Source organism: Urocitellus parryii, chromosome 3 (genome assembly GCF_045843805.1).
Source record: "Urocitellus parryii isolate mUroPar1 chromosome 3, mUroPar1.hap1, whole genome shotgun sequence".
NCBI classification, from domain to species: domain Eukaryota; kingdom Metazoa; phylum Chordata; class Mammalia; order Rodentia; family Sciuridae; genus Urocitellus; species Urocitellus parryii.
In genome coordinates this window covers 27,638,099-27,664,853 of record NC_135533.1, presented here as the reverse complement: position 1 = coordinate 27,664,853, position 26,755 = coordinate 27,638,099, and the positions used below count along the sequence as shown (strand labels likewise).

Sequence of the window (26,755 nt, the reverse complement as noted above, 5' to 3'; positions counted from 1 at the left end):
AGGTCTTTTCTGAGGAAGCCACCAACATCCCTACCCAAACTGACACATACTGACCATAATGGCTGCAACCACTATGTGGACTTAAAAAAATATACTGTTTAAAATGAAGTAAAAAACCCAAAATGTAAAACTGTATTTGTAAAAAGACTTCAACCATTAAAATACTGACAGATGGATAAAAATTAGGACACATGTAAAAATGAAAATAAAGAAGTTGTCAGAGGTTTTGTTTTTCTCCCTCCTGTTTTCACAAACAATCTTTATTGATGTTATATTGTCTTTTATAGGGGATTAAAAAAAGGTATATTGACAGCTGCTAGCTTGAAGGCTTTTTCATTCTATCCAGCTGAAATGAATCTGAGGCTTCTATTCATCTGGGGAAAAAAGGAAAAATAACATTTATTTTGCTCCTGTGGTGGGTGGTTGTTAGCTGGGGCGGATTTGTTTGACTGCCAATTACTGGTAACACTTATCTGATTGTTATACATTTTATAAATGTGTCTAGCAGTGTTCTGTCTGTAAATGTATACAGTTCAGAAAATACCTATCATAACTTAATCTCCTGTTCCATGGGATGAGAAAGCTTGACCCTGGCCAAGATAGTGATATGGCCCTCACCTCATTGTAAGCACAGTGTGTGCTTTAATAAGACCCAGGGAGGCCTGGTCTGAATAGCATTCCCGGGGAATAACACTACTGTGGCAAATTACATAAGACACAGAAGAAGCTGTTGTGCCCACTGCATGTCATGTCAGGAAAGCAAAATAGTAGACGAGCAAGAACAGCAACACCAGGGCCAACCAGTCATTTTGAGAATTATTTGTAAAAATCTACAAAAATGTTCAGGATGCACTAAGCAGTTCTTTTCTAGGGTCATCTCTGCAGAGAAAACAAGTGCATAAAGCTTCAAGTATGAAGAAGGATGCTGCTATCTCAGCAGTCTTGTCCTTTTATGATAGTAAAAAACTGGTGAGGGCTGTGGCTGTGGCCAATTGGTAGAGTGCTTGCTTAGCATTCTCAGCACTGCAAATAAATAAATGAATAAAATAAAGGTTCACCTAAAAATATTAAAAAAAAAACTGGTGAACAACTTAAATTGTCATGAATAGGTGGACCAAACATGTACAAGCACAGAACGGATCACCTTGCAGCTGTTAAAACAAAATGAAGATTTATGTAAAATAATGAAGAAGACTGTCCATGAATGATTTAGGAGTTAAAAGCAAGTTGGAAACAGTTTTGTAACGTTTTTTACTGAGACATACCACTCACAAACACTAGTATATGAATGATTACAAAGGAATAAAGAAGGAATATACATGGAATTTTTAATAAAATTTACCAGGAAAAAGATTAACTTCTGAATTTACAAACTAAATCTAGAGGGATTGTCTATAATTTTTACTTTAGTTAAAAAAAAGAAAATAATTTTTAAAGAATTGAAGAAAACAATTTTTTAAAAAAAGAAATAAATTTAAGTTGGACAGGATATCACTGTAGAGAACAATGCTTTAGAAAAATTGATCAAATGAAGACAATGAATTTGGTAACACAAGTGTTGTTAGTAATTTCCATCAAGAAAAATATGGAGTATTTTTTTTTGGGAAAAAAGAGCACATGTTAAAGTGGCTTTTTATCCCCTTCCACCCCTCCTCTTAACTATACAGGGTCCAAATTTCTGGATAATTAGCAGGTGGAATGAAATATTAGTGGACAATTAGAAGAGGGACCCTTTGGGGAAAGTGAGTCTCAACATTAGAGCTATATCTCTAAGAACTAAAGTATCTATGGGAGGAAAAACTGTAAGTTCTTTTTCAGATTAAAATAGGCATGGTTATGCTAATTTTGAGCAAAGCCAGCAGGCTGAGTCCCAGCCATCCTGGAGTCCTGGGCCCTGCCTGAGGGTCCAACTGTGTCCGCCCACAGGGATGGCTGACACCATCTTGCTGCAGAGTTCTCAGCCCGTGGCCATGGATGCCTCTAGGGTGGGACAGGGACAAGGCTGGGTGTCTTTATGAACTACTTCAGATCTTAAACCACAACCGCCCACATAACCATCTGTTAAGTGCCATGTGGACCCTAAAAGAAAAATCCAGTTTGGTCCTAAAAATACTATTTGAATCACAAGGAAAGTTCCCCTATGGCCCTACCTCACAGGCCTCTGTTTTACATAATATTAATTAGAGATGGTAATTCTGTGTCAAAATGGTACAGTGGTCACACCCTGGAATGTGAAATCATAAACCTTAAAATTCTGCCAAACTGTGTCATTTCATCGAAGTGTAACAAATGAGTTTAAATTGTTTATATTCTACGGCTCTCTAACCACAAGTTCACTGGACTGGAATTATAATGTCGCCTGGACTTGGAGTTGTAACCTTTGTTTGACTCATGATGTGCAAGACTGATTTCATTCTCTGTTGGTTAATACTAAAATTATATATACTCACATGTGATTGAGAAGGAAACAGTCTTTGAAATTTTTAATGAATCTCTCCTGTTTCTGCTATATGTCATTTAGCCCCAAGAGTATTTCCCATTGCCTCCTTGTGATCCTGGAATATTTCTCTCTTGCCAGCAGATCTGATGTTAAGCTTTGTTAAGCAGATGATGCTGGAGGAACCACAGAGGAGGAAGAATCCAGGGATAGGTGCTCACCTACCAGCTTGCCAGCCCTAGGCAGCGGTTCCCTGTTTGTCTATCAGCCTCAGCTTACCAGACCCAGGAGTGGATTTCCTGCTCACAATGCTTTGTCCACCTCCCTGGGCCCACCAGCACCAAAAGGGAGGCTCCTAGCCAGCTAGTTCTAGCTTGCAGTTACATGCTACCAATATTTGTTCTGTAGCTGTGGATCAGCTCTAGCCCAGGGGTTCTCTGCCGTCCAGTGGGCTGTGATGATTTCTTTCTTTCCCCATGCTATCAATATGGGTCTCCTCTTCTTTTCTTGATCAGTTTGACTCAATATTTGTTGCTCCACTAATCATTTTTTAAAACAGCTTTTATTTAACTCCATTGTTTTCAATTTCATATATCTCTTCTTTGATATTGATTTTCTTTTTTCTGCTTGCTTTTGATTTAATTTGCTTCTTTCTTCTGCTTGATACTATAGACATATAGTCATTGATTTTAAAATTTCCTGTTTTCCAGGATTAGTTTTTAATACTATAAATTTCCCTCAAAGTACTGCTTTAGCTTTATTTCATATATTTTGATATGGTGTGTTTGGAGGATCTATTCAGTCTTTTAATCAAAGCACAGTTATTAAAATATAAAATTAAAGTTATTAAAAACTGTGACTGTGGGGATTAACATAATCAGACAATGTAAAATAATCACTCTGTGTGAGAGTTAACTTATAGGTATTTCCTGTTTTCTTCATTAAAGCATCATGCCTAATGATTTTTCTCTGAACACATGGTGACACAGTCTCATAATCATCCTTTTCTAAACATTTTCCAGGATTCTGGACAAAATGCAACTTGTTCTTCATGCCCCTGAGAAGCAGTTTCTAGATGCCTAGAACTTGATGCTGTGGTGGTTACTCAGCTTCAACCAAGTGAATAATGATGATACCCAAGGAAAGAGAGGGGCCAGATATAACAGGGTGACCTCATGGAACACAGACCTAGGACCACTCACTAGCCTGCATTACACATAAAAGAAAGAAACCATCTATTTTCTAAGACATGTAATTTTTGCCTCTTTTGAAATAGACAAATTGATATGCTAATTATTTCACTTTGGTTGCCATTTGGAAAGGAGAGGAGTATTGTAAGGGATGGGGAGAGGACAGAGCTTGCCACAATAACCAGTTGAGATATCATGGTGACATGGACAAGCACAGTGGAGAACTGTGAGTCAATTCAATATCTTTTTTGAAAACTAGAACTAATTAAGCTTGCTAATATATTTGGTGCACAGGACAAAGAAAGGGTAAAAATTAAGAACAGTTCTTATATTTGGATGGATTTCATCTGATATTGTTATTGAACATCCAAGAGGAAGGACTAATAGCGATGCTGGACATACAGGGCTGACTCAGAATTTACCACATGGTATTATGACCATCTGCTGCCTAGCCTTCTCCATGGCACACCATTAGGTACTTGGAGGAAGAGATAATGTCCTATTTATTTTAATGGTCTAAGTTCTAACAGAGTAACTGACATAAAGTAGATAGTCAATAAATACTTTTTGAATTAGTCCATAAATAAGCTTTTGTGAAAGGAAATTTATATTCTAAATGATGGGAAAAATGCTTTGGGATTAAAATACGTACCTATACTACAAAAGTGATCTAAATAATTAAATTGCTAAAGGAATTCAGCAGACAGGGATTAATATTTTAATGAAGAAAATACATTTAGAACAGTGTATTGAGACATAAAAGGATCTTAACAACATTAATTTATAAATGTATAAGAGATATTAAAACAAAAATTACTACTGTGGAAAAAATAACAGTCTTGGAGATGATACCACAAAGATCATTTGGTCTAGTGGTTTTCATAGTATTTTCCTCTGAGTCCTGTACTTTCTTGGAAGCACACCTGGGAGGTAGGGGAAGGAGTCAAGCAGGTGAGATTTAGGAGTCTAAAGATTATTGGTGAAATTTAATTCTAAAAAGGAATTACACTATTAAACTTTTTTTTCACTCAAAGCTATGATTCCTCTAACCTCCTTCTCTAGGTGAAGAAATTGAACCCTCCTTAAGCAGTCCAGTTACAAATTGAGAAGTAGAAGTCGGTTCTTTCAACAACTAGTCTAGAGATCATGAACTTTTATTCCAGAATTTATCTAAAAAAATCCTTGACACACTTCCATATTTACTATTTGTTTTAGTCAGCTTTTTTTGCTGCTGCAACCAAAAAATCTGACAAGAACAATTTTAGGAGCAAAAATTTATTTTAGGGCTCACCATTTCAGAAGTCTTAGTTCATAGATGGCCAAATTCATTCCTCAGGCCTAAAGAACAGCATGAGAAAAGAGTGTGGTGGAGGAAAGTGATTCAGGGCATCACATCAGGAAGCAAAGAGACACTTCATTTACCAGGTACAAAATAAATATCCTGAAGGCACATTCCAAATGCCCACCTCCTCCAGCAACACCCTGCCTGCACAGTTACCACTCACTCAATCCCCATTAGGGATTATTTCACCAACTGGGTTAAGGCTCTTAGAATTCTCATTCACCTTTGAATGTTCTTGCATTGTCTCACACATGAAGTTTGGGGGGGCATCTAAGATGTAAACTACAATACTATCTATCACTTCTTGGAACTTAAGTTCCATATGTTTATTACAAATGATTAAATTATTTCACTTATACTGGGCTTAAACACAATGTAATGCAAAGAGAAGGAGCTTTGAGAGTTGCAACTAGGTTCAACCTCTGCCAGCCACAGTTACATGAAAAAAATATTTTAATGGAGGTAGCACGGGGTATTCAGGTCAGCCAACTTTGTTGCTCAAACACTGATATGGAATGAATGTACAAATCACTACAACATAGCTATGATTTTCCCCCTGGAGTTTCCATGGAATTAACTAAATACTAGACAGAAGTAAAGGGAAGAGAAATAGGATGAAAAGAAACTCTCAATTTATTCATTCATATTTCAAAGAAAAGTATTGCCTTTCCCATAAAAAGAAAGAAAGTGGAGCTATTATTGAGGGTACCTTCATATTATAGTCCCATTATCACTGTAATATTTATCCAGCAGGTTAAGCTGCAGCACACTGTGGATAAAATCTCATCATTTGCTTTCTTCTTTCTTCTCTGAGTGAATTTTTTATCTTATCATCTGAGATGACAGCCTAGCATTATCAAACCTATGTATCCTGAGAGCCAGTAGTAGGACCAAATTTCCTTTTTTCATTATTTTTGGTGGAACAAACAGACCTTTGGGGTAAGCTATCAGCAATGATACATCTTCAAATCTTTACTGGGATCCCTGAAGGGGAAAGAAGGTAATTAATCTGTCACCCTAGACAGTGTGTTGATTCTCCACAATACTTAAAAATTTATTTTATTGTGATAAAATTTTATCATAAATAGATGAACTAGAACAAGGGAAAAAGAAACATTTCTAACCAAAGCTGTTGAAAAGCATAAAGGGAAACATTATCTAGAAGAGCTTTGGGATCCTCAGACTAAAAAGAATGAAAGCAATAACAAACAAAAAACCAATACTGTCCTGCCGATTTTTACTTTTTTTAAATTTAATTACACAGTTCTGAAAACAAATCTGACATATGGCTAGCTTGCTCTCATAAACTTTATGCAATGAAGTCTGTACAAATTTAGAGTATAGAGATTTAGAAATGTGTTGATTTTTCCAACTATAATCCTCTTAATTTGCTAATCTCCTTATAAAGTTTCAGGAGGATACAGAAGCATTTTAAGTAACTCCTGTTACTCTTCTGAAGATGTCATTAAGTGTGAAGACTCACTGGGATGTCTCCTTTTACTAAGAGATTGAGAGTCTCTTAAATTTTTATTTTTGTCTTTCATTTTCTACTTTCTAAAATGTGCCCTACATATTATCATGGACAGCCCTGAAGCATAAAAAGTACCAAAACATAACCCAGGTTATGTGCAAGAAAAAAAAGAGAACTCTGTCATTATAGCAACGCCTTAGTGAACAATGACATCAAAATGATCTTGGCATCTTGCAGGAACAGCCATGTCTGTCCAGTACATCCTTGAATCCCATCCTAACACTATAAACATAAGGCTTGGCTCATTAGCTGACATGGTTGAAATGACTGGAGTAGGAGTACAGGTCAGTGAGAAGGTGAACAGCTGCTTCTGGGGCATTATCACATGAGAAAAGATGGTAGAATTCTGAACAGTGAAATGCAAGTAGTTTATTGAAAACTGACTTGTAGATCTTTTAATTCTGATGTGAGGTTTTGAATACTAAATGCAAATTATAGGTTAGATTGCTGGTATTGGTCAAACTCATACTTGGACTGCAGGCCAATGGGTGCATGGGTGCAGGGCAAGTCAAAAGGTAAGAGGAAACACAAAATCTGAGGTACATCAAAACAAAGCAAAACAAATGCTACAAAGGATCAATCTTAACAAAATCATAATTTTCACAAAACAAAACAAAAATAAACAAAATCATTATTTTAGAAACTAGAGGTTAAAGAAACATGGATTAGTACAGGGGGAAACTATTTCAATTGCATTGCTCACTCAGTGTTTTTTTTTTTTTTAAGAAACATCAAAGAAGTGCTAGGATGGTGACTGAGACAGAATAGTTTAATTGTCAATAATAACTCAATATTTGTAAAAGTCATAAAATATTCCTTTAAACACAGACCACTCTCTAAAAATGCAAAGCTAAAACCTTTTTACCTATTAAAGTCACTGAGCTTTGTGCAAGAAATAATATGATGGTGTATCTTTTTGCTCTTTTGAAAGAAAGTTGATACAGATCTGCTCAAATAAACAAATGCTCCCACTTTACCCAACCCATACCAACTAAAGCACACTAGAAGAAAGTTCATTAGCAACATTCTCACACGCTGACCCCTATCCTTAGGGTACTGACTGTAGGTTTTCCATGTTTCAACTTGGTGGTGTGACTACACTGTTTGTTCCATTGCTGCATAGTCTGGTATTTCCTTACCATTGCATTTCCCTACCCCACCTATCACAGCTTTCATTAAATTGCAAGGCAAAAATATTTTTATTGCCTAAGTGCCTATTCCCTTCAACACTGTCTCTCACTGGCAGAAGAAGATAAAAATTATGGTAAGGAGAATCTTACCATTAGTTCAGAAGAAGAGAATGAATTTTGCAGATAGTATTCTCCTCCATCTACATCAGTTTTTTAAATGAATTTTAATTTTTTAGAGCGGTTTTAGGTTCACAGCAAAATTGAGTGGAAGATACAGATTTTTCCATATAGCATCATTGTTTTAATTGCTTGCAAAAAAAAATTGAACTAAATATTTGGAAAGAAACAAAAAAATGATCACATCTATTTATTTATTTATTTTGCTAGAGAGAGGGTTATAATTTCCTTAAAGTTAATGCCTTTATAATTTCATATTGAATTTGACCTGTGATGTTTCACAAAAATCAAAATTATGAATTGAACTATTCTATGCACTTCTCAATTATTTTTATCTGAAAATAATTTTCAATATTAGGATGAAAATTAAAAAGGACCTGAGATCAATTTGAGTGCCTATATGATTTTAGCTTTCTTATTCCCTCAGAGTAGCAGTCCCAGTGGTGTTACCAAGAAAATCCAAAGGAAAGTCTGTCAAACTTTTTAAAAAGACATTCATCAAAGTCTACTTAGAGGCCCAAATCTTCATCACGTCAGATTAGGCCCCAACTTCCTTGACAGAACTCCTAAAATGCAAGAAGTAAAATCAAGAATTAATAGATGGATTGGACTCAAACTAACAAGCTTCTTCTTGGCAAAAAAACAATCAATGAAGAGAACAGACAGCCTACATTTTGGGCACAAATTTTCGCCACACACACATCAGATAGAGCACTAATCTTCAGGATACATAAAGAACTCAAAGAACTTAACACCAAAAAAACAAACAACCCAATCAATAAATGGGCTTAGGAGCCATACAGACTCTTCTCAGAAGAAGATATACTATCGATCTACAAATATATGAAAAAATATTCAACATCTCTAGTAATTAGAGAAATGCAAATCAAAACTGCTCTAAGATTTCATATCACGCCAGTCAAAATGGCAGTTATCAAGAATACAGACAACAATAAATATTATCGGGGATGTGGGGGAAAAGATCATACATTGCTGGTCAGACTGCAAATTGGGGCAACCAATCTTGAAAACAGTATGAAGATTTCTTAGAAAACTTGGAATGTAACCACCATTTGACCCCGCTATCCCACTCCTCGGTCTATACCCAAAGAACTTAAAATTAGCATACTATAGTAACACAGCCACATCAATGTTCATAGCAGCTACATTCACAATAGATAAACTGTGGAAGCAACCTAGATGCCCTTCAATAGATGAATGGAATATTATTCAGCATTAAAAGATATAAATTATGGCATTTGCAGGTAAATGGATGAAGTTGGAAAATATAATGCTAAGTGAAGTAAGCCAATCCCCCCAAAAAAACAAAGGTTGAATGTTCTCTCAGATAAGTGGATGCTGATCTGTAGGGGAGGCACTAATGGGAAAAAAGGAGGAACTTTGGGCAAAGAGGAGGGAGAGATAGGGCGGGTGCATGGGGACAGGAAAGATGGTGGAATGAGATGGCCATCATTACCCTGGGTACATATATGACTGCACATATGGTGTGACACTACACCATGTACAACCAGAGAAATGAAAAGTTGTGATGCAAATGTGTACAGTGAATCAAAATGCATTCTGCTGTCATATGTACCTAATTAAAATAAATTAATTAATTAAAAATAACAAAAACAAAACAAAACAAAAAGTCTACTTAGCTGGGCATATTGAGGACACAACTGCTAAATGAACTAAATCACATACCAAGAGTCAATAACCAACTGTAATATGCACACATCGTTATTCTGTATGAGACATAGACATTTTGTCACAAAAGAGATGGGATGCATAAAATGAGCCTAACATTACTTCCAAAAAAGGTTTCATTAACATCTTACAGCTATTTACTTTCCACCTGGCAAACATGAAACATTTTTAGTACTGAACATTTCTTAGAGCAAATGGATAGTAATTTGTTCTATTGAACTTCAATAAGATGAACTTTGCATGAGAATATTAAATGTTATCTGCTATTACAACTGAAAAGGGAGAAAATAAGGGAAAAACCAAACCTTTATCTATTTTTTAATATGTGTTTTTTTAGTTATAGGCGGACACAGTACCTTTATTTTATTTTTATATGGTGCTGAGGATGGAACCCAGTGCCTCACACATGTCAGGCAAGGGCTCTATCATTGAACCATAGTCCTCGCCCTTATTATTTTAAAACAAATAAAAGAAGGAAAATCATTTTTTTTAATTTTTTAAAAATGATTCTTAAAGTGATGTCCACAGAATTCTTTAAAAAGATGAATTTTAAAAGGAGCAGAGAAGTTCAAGAAATATCTTTGGCCTCTGCAATAATTCCATCATCACAAGTCAACATCTGAACCCTGTCAGAGTGCACAACAAAATTTTTTTCCACACAAAACACTCCTCTCCTTTCCAACCCCTACTCTCAAATCCTAAACTCTGTCACAGAATAAGAACAAAAACAAATGCAGTGCAAGGTCAAAACTGAAGGGAAACGGCAGAGGGGTTTGGGACAACAGACCAGAGGTCCAGGAACAGAGAGAGCTTCTATTGGGAAGTCAGAGAAATATCCACTGTAAGAGGGGACAGGTCTAATATTTAGAGTGAGTTATAGACATTAGAGATAAGGAAAGAGGAATACCAGGCAAGCGTTAGGGTTTGATAATGCAGGATGTATCCTCAAACTAAATCTTGTATCTTTACAGGGATTGGTCGACATGATAGGCAAAGCAGGTTCAGACTGACACTTGCTTTTTTCCTGGAGAAGAATCTACTCCCAAGCAGAGACTCACATTCACTGATAATTTTTCTATCTAATGCTATTAAAAAATAGTCACCAGGTCCTAGATTTAGATTATGCACTATACTAAGAAAAATCCATTCAATGGTACATTTAAAATACACAGTTTTGACACTCTCAGTGCAACTAAATCCACAAAAAGATTTTAGGAAGGATACAAAATCATAGCATAGAGACTATCTGGAAAATGTATGCCTGTCACCATCAAAGCAAAAAGTGAGATAGAGGACAAATTCACCTTTAAGGTTAAGCAATCTATTAACCTGACTTATAATAAAATTGTTCTTTAAGGGATATGCTCCAGTGACTTGGGTAGATTATGTTATAGAAATTATAATCAAATATCTCTAGATTTTTATCAAATTACATAATAAAGAGACAAGAGAGATAAATTGAGGAGAGAGTGCTTTGATTAGGCATCTTTTCTTGCAGGCGTTTGGGCAGGAGATGATGCAAGGTCAGGTTTTAAATGAAATCATGTCCCACAAAAAGATTAATGGCCTAGACAGACTTACACTTGAGAGCAGAGTCTTCAGAATAAGAAAAGGCAGGCTGCAGCATGAAAATTGGAAACATAATGTTAATTGAGTAATCAGGAGAGAAGAGAAGTTATGGGGCTGGTGTATAATGACTACACATCTTCCTTTGCTTGTGTACAAAATAACAGTCGTCTATTATCAAGATACCAGAAGGAAGTAACAAACTTTCTGTAACCTAGTGTCAGAAGTGATACTGCCTCATTTCTGCCCTATTCTATTAGAAGCAAGTCACCAGGTCCAGGCCACACTGAAGGAAAGGTTGTTTACACAGGGCATCAACAGCAGGAGGGGTGTTCATTGGCAGCTACCTCCGATGCTCCTTACATAAGATAAGCGATATTCTTATGTGTGGATGAACTTTACAAATCAAAGAAAAGATTTTAAGACAGGATATGAGTTATTAACATCTGCTTATGGATAATCTTCTGGGATTTGACAAAAAATTGTTATCACCCTGTCACCTGCCTCAGGTATGTCACACCAAGGCAGTGTTTTGCCACTTCTCTCTGTCTGACACATCTGTGAATTTGTTAGTGAAAAAGGGAGGGTGAGTGAATGAGGGAAACTCATAGCCCTCCAAGTAATATCCACAATTAATCCTTTCATATTAGCCATGGGAAGCGGCATTGTAATGGGTTTAATGAATATGGGAAAAATATGAAATAATTTAGGAACTTGATAAAATTGTTTGTTGGCTCCCCCCTCCACTCCATCCCACAAGCTGTTTAGCAGCCTGACATGGTAATATATACATTAGTGAAAACTTACATGGTTAGTGTGGCAGTTAAAATGCAGCCATCATTCTTGACACATCTCCCTTCTAGACTGGGTTCTATGTCCCCTGCCCTTGACTTTGGATGAGTCTGTGAAGGGCTTGACCAACAGAGAGTTACTGTATGATTTCCGAGACTGAGTTAAGGGAAGGCACACAGTTCCACCTGGTCCTCTTGGGACATCCACTCTCACAGCCCGACTGTCATGACATAAAGAAGCCCAAATTAGCCCACATGGAAAGAACCCACAGAGGACCTAAGACTCTATGATGATAAAGACAGAGATGTCTGGCCAGTCCCCAGCTCTTCTAACTCCTGATTGATCTGGCTCTAGCCTCCATTTGTCTGCCATCCAAGTCCAAAATCACTCAGCCAACCTTTTATGAGTTACTGACCCTAAAATCATGAAAAGATTTTTTTTAAAGGTTTGTTACTGATACAATTTTGAGGTGGTTGCATGATAAGAGATAACTGGAATAGCTAGGAAGTCATCATATACTAACAATAAATTAATGTACAGACAAAACGGTAATATAAAACAGATATATTCGATTAAAAAATTTTAAAACTTAAATGTAAGATAGAAAAGTTTCTGGTAAAAAGCTACTAACTATAACTGGAAAATATTTGTAGGGAGGATGATGTAGCTAAAAGTAATCCTATATTATTAAGTACAAATTACAAATTAGAGCAATTGGATTTATGGCATTCTATTCCTATTGTAATATTCAAATCAACAATAGATTTTAAAACATCAGAGAAGGTAGTCAGCAACTACTCCTCTTGTCATCACATTATGGCTACAAATCATTTGTTTTTGTACCAGCATTTTGAATATAATACATTCTCTCAAACATATGCTCCCTATATGCACATCACTCTGCTGGCCCCACTTTCATTTAAGAATCAGGCAGATCATGTTATCCACAAAGCCCTTTCTTCTTCTCTATACTATTTATTCAAATTTCCTCTTCTTCCTTCCCCTCCTGTTTCATCTTTTGGAAAACCTTCTCATCCACATTTCAAGGCACCATCTCCACCATCTATCCTCTTGAGCTTGCTCTAATACCTTGATCCATCAAACATGTCTTCTTACATGTTAAGTGTCCCTTACCTTACAAATATCCTAGTCTTCTTTTCTTTAAAAAATATGACATACCATAGATCATAAATATTGACTGAAATCAATTGAAATCCTCAGAGTGACTTCAATCCTCTTTAATCAATTCTCAAAGTGATATCTGCTCAGTGTCTTCCAATTCTTTACCATCCACTCACATGTTATGAGGCTATAATGAGGCTGCATACATCCAACACTCCTGGAATGACTCTCTCAGAGTCATTCAGAGTTAGCCACAGTGGTCTTGTTTTAGCAGCAGCCTTCACTGCCCTTGCTGCAGTATTTGAGGCAGTTGATAAATCCTTTCCTTCTTGAAACTCTAACTTAAAACAAACAAACAAACAAACAAAAAACAGTGCTCTTGGGCTTTCTTTGTAGTCTGAACATTCTTTCTCTTGTTCTTTTCTCTGAACCATCATCCATTCTCCCAAATAGAAACATTTCCCATCTTCTTCTATGACCTCTCATGCTGAACTAACTCAGAAAGCCCGAATCTCTAGCCTCTGCATGATTCTGACTTGAAGCTGCTTCAGATGTGCTGTAAGCTCTCTTTGTTGGTTCACTCCACCTAATGTGATCAGTACCGTAGACAGGAACTGAATGCTTCACACAGCAAACACTTCCCAGGTATGAAATGCTTTGTATAAAGAAGCCAGAGTAACAGCAGCATCAAAAATCATGAAGAATGATCCTCAATATAGCAAACTTAGGATGGAGAACTCTCATTTTAATACTATTATCATTAACTATTTTTCCTGCCTGAAATACTCTGATCCCTGGTATCTTTGTGTCTGTGTCCCATGACCTTCCATGAACAAGTTATCACCTTCAAAGATACCTTCCCAGAACATGCTACATAAATTAGCATCTCTTGCAGTATCATTTGAGAGAATTTAAGTTTTATAGCAACAGGGGCTTTGTTTTGTGCACTGCTGTATCCACAGAACACAGAAAGAGTATTTAGCACAGAGTAGACCCATAATAAATATATGTTAAAGAAATTAATACTTTCATGAGAAAATTGTTTAAATGAAGTATTCCCATTTTACATTCTACACAAAGTTTGTAACACTGTAATTAAAAAAAAACCTTGGAGCCAAAAAATTAGCTATGTAAGCTAATTCAAATCTCTACATAATAGACAGCTTGTCTTCTAACAGAAGTTTCTTTTCAAAAAGTAGTCATTCTATAGTGGGAGCCCACTATTCTCGTCTTTTCTCAATACAAATGATCCTGCTGAAGTTTTCTCCCTACACTTCCATTAGTTTAGGAAGCACAAAACTTTCCTTATTAGAATCTCTATCTAATGTCTCCATATGTCAGCTCCCCAATATTTATTTCTCTAACATCTTCAATTTCACTGGATTTTTTTTCAACATTTTGAAAGGGAGGACCTTAAGATATCATTAGTCCAGGGACATTCATTCTTTCTTTTGGCAGCAGGATTCCTTTTATATATAAAATCTTAATAAAGGTAGAGCCAAAAGTTGGATGGCCTGAAACTGTGTCTTCCTCTGAGGCTCCAGCATCACGGAGACCCTGAGGAGAATCACAGGTCTCCTTTGAAAAAACATGAGAGGTTCACACTTTTCTAATGAAACCCAGATGTGTTTTCTGTGTCGACTCTCACATTTCTTTGGCAGAACACTCTTCTCTTTTCATGGGCTATCAGCATTTACTGAACACATACAGCATGCCAGACACGGTATGGGCCTGGTGCAGACCATGCTGACAGAGCTTAAGGAAGGGCTCTGGTTTTGTTCCTCCCCTACTCTAGATGAACAGCCTCGAGTTGATGTATATCCTCCCTCGAGTGAGGGATTTTTTTTTTTTCTTCCTTATTATCATTCACTTCTTACTGTCACTCTTTCCTTGACTTGATTTACTGCACTGACTCTCCTGGTCTGGCTCCCCAACCCTGCTCTACTCCCACAACTTATGAGTATCCCCTAAAGTTTAGGCCATGTTCCACTGCATTATCCAACCACCTTCTCATGATCCAAGAATGACTGAAGTCTGAGATCATCTCTTTTATGAAAAGAGACACTCAGCAATTGTCTCTTTTGATTTCCATCTTTCTCCTAATGCTGTTGTGTATGAGCTGTATACTGAAAATTTTCTTTGGGATCACCTATAATGACATGAAGGCCATTACCTTGAGTTCTCTTCCTCATCTACTTTCACTGGTTCTCCTTTTTAATGTGCCCATTATTTGAAATGACCTCATTAATCACCTAGTTTCCCAAACTAGGGATTAGTTATCCTTGACTCCTTTCTTTCCTTACATTAACCAAAACATAAATGTTTGGGAACAACATTCTTTTGATCTGATTTTCTGGAAGCTTTTCAAATGCAGCTCGGTTAAACACAGTTTTAAGATGTGCTTTGTGCTACCACCTATAGACAAAGTGATTGGCAAAGAATAGTTGTCTATTAACTTTGCTGAATAAATGAATATTTGAGTAAGTTCACTATATGCATTACTTAGCATAAAAACCCAAAGCAAATTATCTATTAGTTGGAGAATATATTAGCACATTTATAAAATATTATAGTATCATTAAGATAATATTTCCAAGTACACACTAATTACTTAAAATTGCTCCCTACTTAAAATAAAGAGAAAGGGCTGGGGTCTTTCTTAAACTGTCATACAGAGTTTAGCCTTAAACTATACTACAGAGCAATAGTAACAAAAACATCATGGTATTGGCACCAAAACAAACTGGTAGACCAATGGTACAGAATAGATGACACAGAGACTAACCCACAAAATTACAATCATCATCAGGATCCCTAGTACTGCCTAGTACTGTCACCCCCTTTATTTTTGATTCTCTAGCATCAAGAAATAAAAATAAAATTAAATAATATAAAGAGAAGATGGATACATAATCACAAATTTATTATGCAACCCACTGTGAAAAACTAGAAAAAGACAACATACAAAAATATTTAAACACTGGTTATCTCCGAGAGGTGATTTTTACTCATTCTCACACTATCTTTAATTTTTTAATTTACTTCTCTAAACGTAATATTCTGAAAACTTGAAGGCGTTCCCTCTAAAAACTGGAACAAGACAGGGATGCCCTCTTTCATCATTTCTATCTAACATAGTTCTTGGCCAGAGCGATTAGACAAAAGAAATTAAAGGGATACACATAGGAGAAGAACTCAAATTGGCACTACTTGCTGATGATATGAGTCTATACCTAGAGGACCCTAAATGTTCCACCAGATAACTTCTAGAACTAGTAAATGAACTCAGCAAAGTAGCAGGGTATAAAATCAGCATGCATAAATCCTCAGAAAAGGGAAATGAGGAAAATTACCCCATTACAATAGCCTTAAAAAATACTTGGGAATCAACTTAACGAAAGAGGTAAAAGATCTATATAATGAAAATTACAGAACCCTAAAGAAAGAAATCAAAGAAGACCTTAGAAGATAAAAAGATCTATCTTGCTCTTGGATAGGAAGAATTAATATTGTCAAAATGACCACACTACCAAAAGCACTACACAGATTTAATGCGATTCTGATCAAAATCCCAATGACATTCCTCATAGAAATAGAAAAAGCAGTCATGAAATTCATCTGGAAAAATAAGAGACCCAGAAAAGCTAAAGAAATCCTTATCAGGAAGAGTGAAGCAGGTGGCATCACTATACCAGACCTTAAACTATACTACAGAACAATAATAACAAAAACATCATGGTATTGGCACGAAAACAGACTGGTAGACCAATGGTAAAGAATAGAGGTCAGAGACCAACCCACAAAATTACAATTATCTTAAATTATACCAAGGTGCCAAAAACAGGCATTGGAGGAAAGACAGCCTCATCAACAAATGGTGCTGGGAAAACAGGAAATCCATATGCAACAAAATGAAATTAAATCTCTCTCTCTCACCATGCACAAAATTCAACTCAAAATGGATCAAGGACTTAGGAATAAAACCAGAGACCCTGAGTCTAATAGAAGAAAAAGTTGGCCCTAATCTCTATTATGTGGGATAAGGTCCCAACCTTCTTAATAAGATTCCTGTGGCACAAGAATTAAAATCAAGAATCAATAAATGGGATGGACTCAAACTAAAAAGTTTCTTCTAAGCAAAAGAAACAATCTGTGAGGTGAATACAGACCCTACATCTTGGGAGTAAATCTTTACCCCACATATCAGATAGAGCACTAATCTCTAGTGTATATAAAAAACTCAAAAAGCTACACACTAAAAAACCCAAATAACCCAATTAATAAATGGGCCAAGAACCTGAACAGACATTTCTCAGAAGAGGATATACAATCAATCAACAAATACATACTACAGTGATGCAGCCATATCAGTGTTTATAGCAGCATTATTCACAATAGCCAATAGCTAAACTGTGGAAACAACCTAGATGGCCTTCAATAGATGAATGAATTAAAAAATGTGATATATATATATATATATATATATACACACACACACACACACACACACACAATTACATATATACATATTACTCAGCAATAAAGGAGAATAAAATCATGTCATGGCATTTGCAGGTAAATGGATAGAGTTAGAGAAAATAATGCTAAGTGAAGTTAGCCAATCCCCAAAAAACAAATGCCAAATGTTTTCTCTGATATAAAGAGGCTGATTCACAATAGGTAGGGAGGGGGAGCATGGGAAGAATAGAGGAACTCTAAAAAGGGCAGAGGGGTGGGAAAGCAAGGGAGAGGGCATGGGGTTATAAATGATGGTGGAATATGATGGATATTATTATCCAAAGTACATGTATGAAGACACAAATTGGTGTGAATATACTTTGTATACAACCAGAGATATGAAAAACTGTGCTCTATATGTGTAATAAGAATTGTAATGCATTCTACTGTCATATATAAGAAAAATTAATTTTAAAAAATGGACAGAATTGCCACTATCTGACTCCTACTGCAGGTACTTCTTGAGAATCAATTTATGAATAAAAATGATAATTGATGGAAGATTAAAAAAAGGCTCCTTTCTCACTTTATTATAAAATCTTCCAATCTTATACTTTCTTCAGTGCTCACCAAAAATTTTATAAGCGATTTCTTCTTTAAACTCTCACAGGCCTTAGACACAATCCTGTAATATCATGCATTTTTAAAATTTTAAAAGGTTAGAATTTCAAGACAATATTGAAATCATTTAGTTCAAATCTTCCCTTTGCAGAAATAGAAACTACCATTTTATTAGAAAAGGTGATTTGTTCAGAGTAACAAAGAACCTAGTATTAGAATCCAATATTATCTCTATAATCAGTATTTTAAAACTAACATAGGACCCTTGGTCTTCATCTGCTCATCATTGCTTAGCAATTAATCACGACTTCATTGCTAAGGAATGCCTTGTTCCCCTACCATGACTGTCATGGTAATTTTTTCCATTATTGGCACTGTGACATATAATTGCTTTACAGACCATAGCCCCTAGTGCTGAAAAAAGAGTGCTGAAGTAGCACAGTAAACTGACCTAAAGCAAATCCAACAATTGTAGTAATGGTACAAATCTGTAATACTAATATTACACCCTAACAATGTGGCTGCTCCTTCTGCTTGGATGATAGTAACCCCTGAAGGAGGCAATGACAGCTTTCACTTATGTTCTACAAGACTCCTCTAGCCTGCTATGAAACCTTAGGATCATGGTACCAGTTCTAAGACCCTGGAAACAAACCCATATTAGGGAGCAAGGACAGAAACTGGGTCGGCAGAGAATTTCTCTCCAGTTAGTTCAGTGCAAAACACGAGGCATAAGGAAGGATCAGACTCAAGAAGCCAGTACTAGTGGCTTTCCAAGTTGCTAGTGATTCTTTTCACAGACACACATATACACATGTGCAAACACACCCACCAGAATTGTGTATATGTATATGTGTGTGTATACAAATACAGATAGATAAATAAATTATATATATGTATGTATACATATATATGTGATATCTATTTATCTATATTGATAAGAGGGATATTTTGAAAAGTGTACCAATCAAATAATGCCAAAATAGGCTAAGAACTGGGAAATTCAATTTGATCCAGGAGATCTGGTCAGCAGGGAAAGGTGAGACTGTGAGGGTTATCAACATTCAAAGAGGAAAAAAGAACAGTTCTGAAAAACAGAATTATGCCACCCCTCTGTCATGACTGCTATACTTTGGGCCATGAGCCACACAAGCCCAGAAGCAACTGCCAAAGTTTTCAGACAGCTGTGCAAGCACTCTCTGCCATTTGTTCAGCTGTTTTGAAGTGAGAGAGACACATACATATTCCCATGGTTCCACCAAGTAGAACTTTTAATTTGGAACAATGTGATTAGAATACAAAGTCTTTTTATTAGGTGTGATTTTGTCACTCTGAATACATACTCACCTGAAGGAATGCATTTGCTGCTTATTTTTTGCAACTAATGGAGGTGCACACAATACATCATGCCACATTTTAAAATGGGTTATGCTGAAGAAATGAAAATAAATCATTCTTTCCACCAAAAAGGAGAGTTGCTGCTTCGAGAAATGGGTGCCTATTCACTTGGCAACTCAAAATGTCTTGAATGTAATTTGTCAAAATTCTATCACCTTCCTTTCTTTCTTGCATATGAGCATCACAATTTCAAAGAAAATGATTTAATGATGAAATCTTGAATTGTAGCAAAACAACTCAACTTGTATATATGCACACAATTATTATGTTTGGAAAATGAATTCACTGGATTTGTTAAAAATGTGAAATGTTCCCTTCTTCCAAAGGAGGGAGAAAGGAGCACAAAGGCTTTTATTAACTGATCTTTGTTGCCTTCCACATTTTTTTATAAAGACTCAGTGTGTGGGAGCTAATTACACTAGTTATGTTGGGTAATGAGCTATTAATTTTGTGCTTCAAACTTATTAACCACCTATCTATATTCAGTTCACAGGCATATGAATAAACTTAATCCCTGTATTAAAACACAAACAATCCAAATAATCCTGTTTCATGACTTTTCAGAGTCAATTATCTCCTTGGCAATACTATACTAGAATTCAGATATACCACTGCCACTTTAGAAGGGAGTCTCTGGCAGGTTATATCAGAAGCCTGTTAAAGAAAATATAATCTCTATAATGATTTAATAGTCATTCCTCTTCAGACCAGATATAAAAGGTCACTGAGGAAAGGCATTTTTTCCCAGTGATTCAACCTGATTAAGTTTGTAAAAATTTCCTCTTCCAATGATCATTCAAGTCTTGAGAAACTTTACTTGTGTAATATACAGCTAACATTTGCAAATGTAAACAAATCCACAGAGAAAATAAAATATTTAAGATGATTACAATTAGTGCCAAAGAAGTTTTTAAGATTTCTCTTATTTTGATTGTTTTGTCTAATTCTTCAGGGTGAAATGTAACATCATTTAGTTCTAAAGCAGCAATTTTATATAACTGATCTAGTTTCCAATTATCAAAGGGCATTTTATTTTAAAAAGCATTTCACATGTTAAATAGCTACAGTAAATGACAGCAGTATTGCCATCAATCATGATTCTTGTGTGCATTTAAGGTCTCTATGCTAAGAGGAAACAGTAGTTTAGTGTATCAATAATCCCAAGGGAAGTTCATAATAATTTATTTTTATGGCTTATTAAAAGCATAGTCATAGCCCAAAGGTCTCTGAATACCCATAAAATTAGAAAACCATTGCCATAAAATTAAGAAATAATAGTGAAATCTCCATGGAAGACGCAATTCAACAAGGTGCCACCCTTTGGAAATCACTTAGATTATATAAGTATTTCAAATCAAAACTTTGACAAAGCAAACTACATCAACTATATGATTCCTTTTGAAGTTTTCTGATTTTGGATATGGGGAAATTAATTATTTTAGCATTATACAAATCATCAACAATTTGATAGTTTGATAGCCACAAGAGAGTAAAAAGCTAAGTGAAATGTAAAGATAAGAAAATTATTCTCAGAATACAATTCAGTGGAATTGTTATTATTATACTTAAACTTTAAATAAATTTAAAAACTAAACATTTGAAGACAGGTTGTAGCATAAAATCTGGATGCTTCAAAATACATCTTATTAAAATTCCCTCTACTGATTTTTTTAAATGACAAAATATGAGGAAAAGTTTATTATATTTTTAAGAAAATACGGGTAAAAATTTTATTTAAAATAAGTGAATGAAAATTAAAAGCATGAAAGGAAAAAAGAAAATATGCTTAAAAAAACCTGTACCTTTGTACTAAGGAAAATAAAATATTAATGATTTTTTTCTTAGTAGGGAAAGCTCAATTTGCTTAGGAGCAAATTGACAGTCTCAATACAATCTGACAAAGAAAAACAAGAGATGATCTTGGGAAAATGATTTTCACATGTTTAGATAAAGAGGTAGGTGTATAAGAGCAGTCAATAAATTTATGAAAATTAAATTTTATTGAATTAGAAACCTTCGATTCTAATCATTATTCTTAGTAGGATAGGTATGCAAAGTTTATTTCTGGCAGCACTTTGTTAGAGTAACAAGTTATTGATATTAGGCTTTTCTTGTTCATACACTGTCTCCTCCAAACAATGAAAAACACTTCTCTGATATCAGAAATGATGATCGATTTCAAAATTTATTTTTAATTAAATGTGTCCATTATATAGTATTAGATGAAAACAGCAAGTTATAAAGTGGTATACAAGATACAATTTTTTGATGTATGGAAACTATGTATCAAAATACTAAATGTGGTTTTCTCTGAGTAGTAGGACAAAGGGCAATTTTTCAGCTTTTATACTTTTTAATATTATGGGAATTTTTCATTATAAAACACATTTCTTCTAGTCATAAGAAATCTTTTCAATATTTGTGGGTGGGAACTCATAAATATCAGATACAATAAAATTAAAGAAAGTGGATGAAGACAGCTTCTGGGATACGAAAAATCAATAGCTACACTTTGATGAGGGCTTCTGTGTTAGGGACTCTCCCACTGGCCACCTGCTGTTAGTGTGCAGGGACTTGCTGGGATACAGGATACTGCAGGAAGAAATCATGTGCTTTAATTTCCTAGTTTGTAGTCTCCTTTTCTTATCATTTTACTGTTGGCATCAAGGTGAACACATTAGTGATGAAGTCTCAATTCATAGCATTACTACCACTATGCCCTACTGTGGTTCTTACACATGATATGAAAACGACACTTTGATAAAGTACTTGAATAATTTAAATAAAAGGTAATCTAATAAGTCTCTTCACATAGGCCATACTAAAATCTGCCTCAGTGATTTCATAGGGGGGTTTTACCAAAGAAGTGAAAAGTTTGGTAATGTTGGCTATCATACTGTATTTAGTTTAAATCCTTTTAACAAAAACCTGATTTGTCTAGTTCTGATTTCATACTTAAATATTAGGTTTATAGGACAATTTGCTAACATAAAAGCCTACTGAATAAAATTACCTGGCATAAAAACGATGTACCAAAAATAGTAACATATACTTATGATGTATTTACTATGCCAGGCATTGTTCTAAAAACACTCTATAGCAAGTCAATGATTCCTTAAAGCAACCTTTGAGGTAAGTGCTACTATTACCCCTCAATTCACCCAGGAGCAAACTAAGGCTCAGAGAGCCAGTAAGTCCCTCATCCAAGGTCACATACCTACATACCTAAAAAGTGACAGACAGAAGGTGGTGCTAAATCCAGATAATCTGGCTGTAGAACACTTATTTTTTACAGACTTTTAAAAACCTGAATATGCTTTTAATTTTAGAATAGTGTCAGATGTATAAAAAAATTGAAAAAGACAGTACAGAGAGTTCATGTGGGTTCCTCAATCAGCTTCCCTCCTTGTTAAAGTCTAATCTTATATTGTACTTTTGTCACAACTAAGGAACAACATGCATATATTGACATTCATTAAAAACCATACTTTATTCAGATTTCATTATTTTTTTCCCTAATGTTCTTTTTTTGGTTCAGGATTCTGCCCAGGAGACCACAGTACATAGAGTTGTCAAGTGTCCTTAGCCTCCTCTTGGTGGTGACAGTTTCTTAGACCTTCCTTGATTTTGATGACATTTGACAGCGTTGAGGAGTACTGGTTAGGTATCTTGTAGAATGTGCCATAATTTGGTTTCATGTGATGTTTTTTTCATAAATAGACTGGGGATACAGTTTTAGAGAGGAAGACCAAGAAGTAAAGCACCATTCTCAACACATCATCTCAAGGCTACATGCTACCATGACTTATCACTGATGATGCCAGTCCCAAGGACCTGGCCAAGGTACTGTATGCATGGGGTCTCCATGGTTCCTACCCTCCCTACATCCACCATTTTCCATGTTCTGTGTTATAAAAGACAGTTACCAAAGTCATACAGTCAAGAGATGAAGGGTGGCAGGGGTTAAGCTGGGCTTCTATATAAATCACTTGAAATTGTTCCGAGTGCCCATTTTTAACCCGTTACTCTGTATTGCCTCTTATATCTTACTTTCTATATTTGCAAATTATTCATTTACAATAGCTTTAAAACACAAGTTTAACAAATTTCCTGCTTTTTCAAAGATCCAAAAATATGTTAGAACTAAATGTGACAACAGATTAATTTGTTAAAAAACATTTTCCACGGATCACTCTAGAATCTGTCACTAAGTGATTAATTAGAAACTAGTTTTTCTCAGAAGCATTCTGTAAAGAATTTACCAGAAATATACGTTCAAGTTGATCCTGAATGTCTTTCATTCCTGGAAAAGCAGCAACTCCTTGGATCATCTCAACAAAGATGCAGCCGACTCCCCTGAAGAAAGAAGAAAGAAGAAAGAATTGTTTTATAAAAGCTTCAACATATTCTGCTTAGAAAACTAAATCTGAGTTTAGAGTATCTACTCCCCACAGGGGAAGCAATGAGTAAATAATACTGTGAACAGGCATTAAGAGCTGTGCAGGTACCCAGACCAGGACTCTCCTTCTCCACCTCTGTCTAAAGCCCCAAGAGGATTCTAAGCAGATACAACTACACTGGCACCACAAACAGTGGAAACCCGTAACATAGCGGCCTCCGTGGCTTCTTCTCACTTAGAGGATTCAGTTGAGAAAGTCCTGGGCTGACATGCATAAGTTTGCACAGTCTTGTTCTAATATCCTTTCCCAGCAGTAGTTCATAAACCCCTAATGTCCTGCAGGCTATGGCTGTCCAGTGGTTCTGAGTCCTTTTCACCTCAGCATCACCTGGGGAACTTTTGAAAAACACAAATGCTCTGACCACAAACCTGAGAGATTCCTCCCAGGTACTGAAATGAGCTGCTTGGATGGTTTAGGGCAACTCACTGAAGATTGCTGAGCCAGACTGACCTAGTGCCAAGCATAAACCGAAAGGACTTAGCTCAATTTGCTTCACTACCTGGAACACCCTCCTTCTTCATCTATTTAATCTTGACATGTAAATCAGACTCAGCTTTGCCATCTCCTCCACGAAGTCTTCCATGAACCTTCCAGTAGACAAAATGGCCCTCCTTGTGAACGTATTGGATAAGCCCTTACTCAATATATTAACCATCAACCACACTCAGCCTTCTCTCCTTCCTTGACCTGCCATGCTCACAGTTCCTCTCTAGCAAGGCAGTCCAGCATATGAGAGGAACCAGCCTCCCAGGGCACAGCAGCCTGCACTTAAGCCAAAAGGAATAACCAATCTATAGGTTGGGCAGAGAGCCAGTTTCGCTGGAATTTTGAAGAACAAGTCATTTGTAGCGGGATGGCAAGAAACTAGCATATGTTGATGGAATAATCACATTAATGTCAGAGAACTAGCACAAATACCCATATATTCCTGCACGCGAAGTCCACTAAACTGATCTGGATTCTGCCTTCTGGAGGACTAGATGTTCAGATAACCCAATGTTTTTTCTACATCTCTCTGCATCATAGCAGTTCTCCATATTTTTTAAAGGCTTTATCTTAAATGGGTTTATGTTTCTTGCAATTACTCCTAAAAAATTCATGAATTTTTTATTAATTGTTATACTCATAGTCAACCTAGGGCAAGCCAACCCTTGCATCATTAACTTATTTCAGAATCCCATGGGGTAAAGGACCAATGAACTATTTCTCTACAGCTTCTCCAGTTGTTATCACAGTTGTATATAAACTGTATACAAGCTGTATATAAAATGTTTTGAATTGAAGTAATACTTTTACAGAAATGCCTTTCCTATTATACACCTAATTTTTATTTAAATATACACAGTGCCAAAATGACTAAAATTAAACAAGTCCGACTTCATGTCATAAAAATTATTTAAGTAATAGAGTATTAATTTCAAACCATTGTTCTGAAGAGATGGTTTTAACACAATTTGTTTTCATTTTAGATTTGAGAGATAGCATAGGTATAGAGAGAATTACTTTATTAGCAAAATAAAATGCAATGACATGTCTATAAATATTACAGTTGCAGATGTCTAAGGAAGTATATTTAAAATTCAGCATGGTGGTTTTCCAAAGTTTTTTTTTTTTTAACCAAGAATTCTTTTCTAATAGTGCCCTACATTTTTATTGCCTTCTTATTTACATTTACATAAAACTGCACTACCTTTATGTTCACAGTATGCTTTCTGTTGTCCTCCTTTTGGCCCTTATCTTTGCTACCACAAGTTACAACTCTGAGTGTAAAGACCCCTCAGCAGATGCCACAGCCACCCCACTGTGTACACAGGCACCCTCTCATGGTAACTACCACACTGTTAGACTGCCAACAGAACTCCTTTTACCGCTACTTATTATTAGTTTATATCCTCTCCAAAGCAGGATACTTGGAATGATTGGAAAATCAATTATGATGCAATCCTATTTAGCAGAAATGGAATGATAACTGTTTCTTTATGGGTGCCTATCTGCTTGGCTAGCTAAGGGACCTGGACGTCCATTTCTAATGGATTCTTCCTATGATATCATTTTCAAAGATGTGTGAGAGTATATTAAGAAAGCTGAAAGAATTACACGTAATGGTGTGTGTGGGGGGGTGCACACTTGTAATCCCTGCTGCTTAGGAGACTTGAGGCAGGAGGATCATGAGTTCAAAACTAGCCTCAGCAACTTAGAAAGGTCCTAAGCACCTTTGGGAGACCCTGTCTCAAAAAAAAAAAAAAAAAAAAAAAAAACCATAAAAAGGGCTGGGGATGTGGCTCAATGGTTAAGCATCCCTGGGTTCTATTCCCAGTCCCCAAAAGCAAAAACAACAACAACAAAAATTAATTTTACATAACATACAAAAAATTATACAAATAAAATAAGTGAATTTTAAAAGCAAATTAGCCTCCTAATAGAGCAGAATCTTTATTACTGGAAATGCCTAATTACCAAATGACAATAAAAGTCTTTCAATTTAATATGATGGGACCACTGCCTGCTTTCCTTCTCCTCCCTTTACTACCATCCATTAGCCCTGTGCTTCCTTTCTGACTTCACTGAGTGGCTTACTGGGAATGAATTCATCCACTTAAGTACAATACTTATGATAAATAATCTTGTATTAGGAAATGTCTAATTTGTGACTTCTTTTTGGAATTTGAATATCTATGTAATTATCATTCACTAGTCAAATTTTTTCAAGAATAAGAACTAATAACAAAATCTTATAGTTAAAATATCATAGAGTTCAGTATATTCAAACTCCTTTTTTTTTAGGATTAGTTAACAGTAACAAATAAAACCCCCATACATG

General features: G+C 35.7%; 1 protein-coding gene across 1 annotated transcript in view; it reads right to left on the bottom strand.

The window, feature by feature from the left end:
- Cdk14 (cyclin dependent kinase 14) overlaps positions 1-26,755 on the bottom strand; it is a 554,426-nt gene that overhangs the window by 174,817 nt on the left and 352,854 nt on the right. Inside the window, exon 10 of the mRNA XM_077796699.1 lies at positions 23,737-23,830. Coding sequence (XP_077652825.1) covers positions 23,737-23,830 — 94 coding nt within the window. The remainder of the gene's footprint in view (positions 1-23,736; positions 23,831-26,755) is intronic.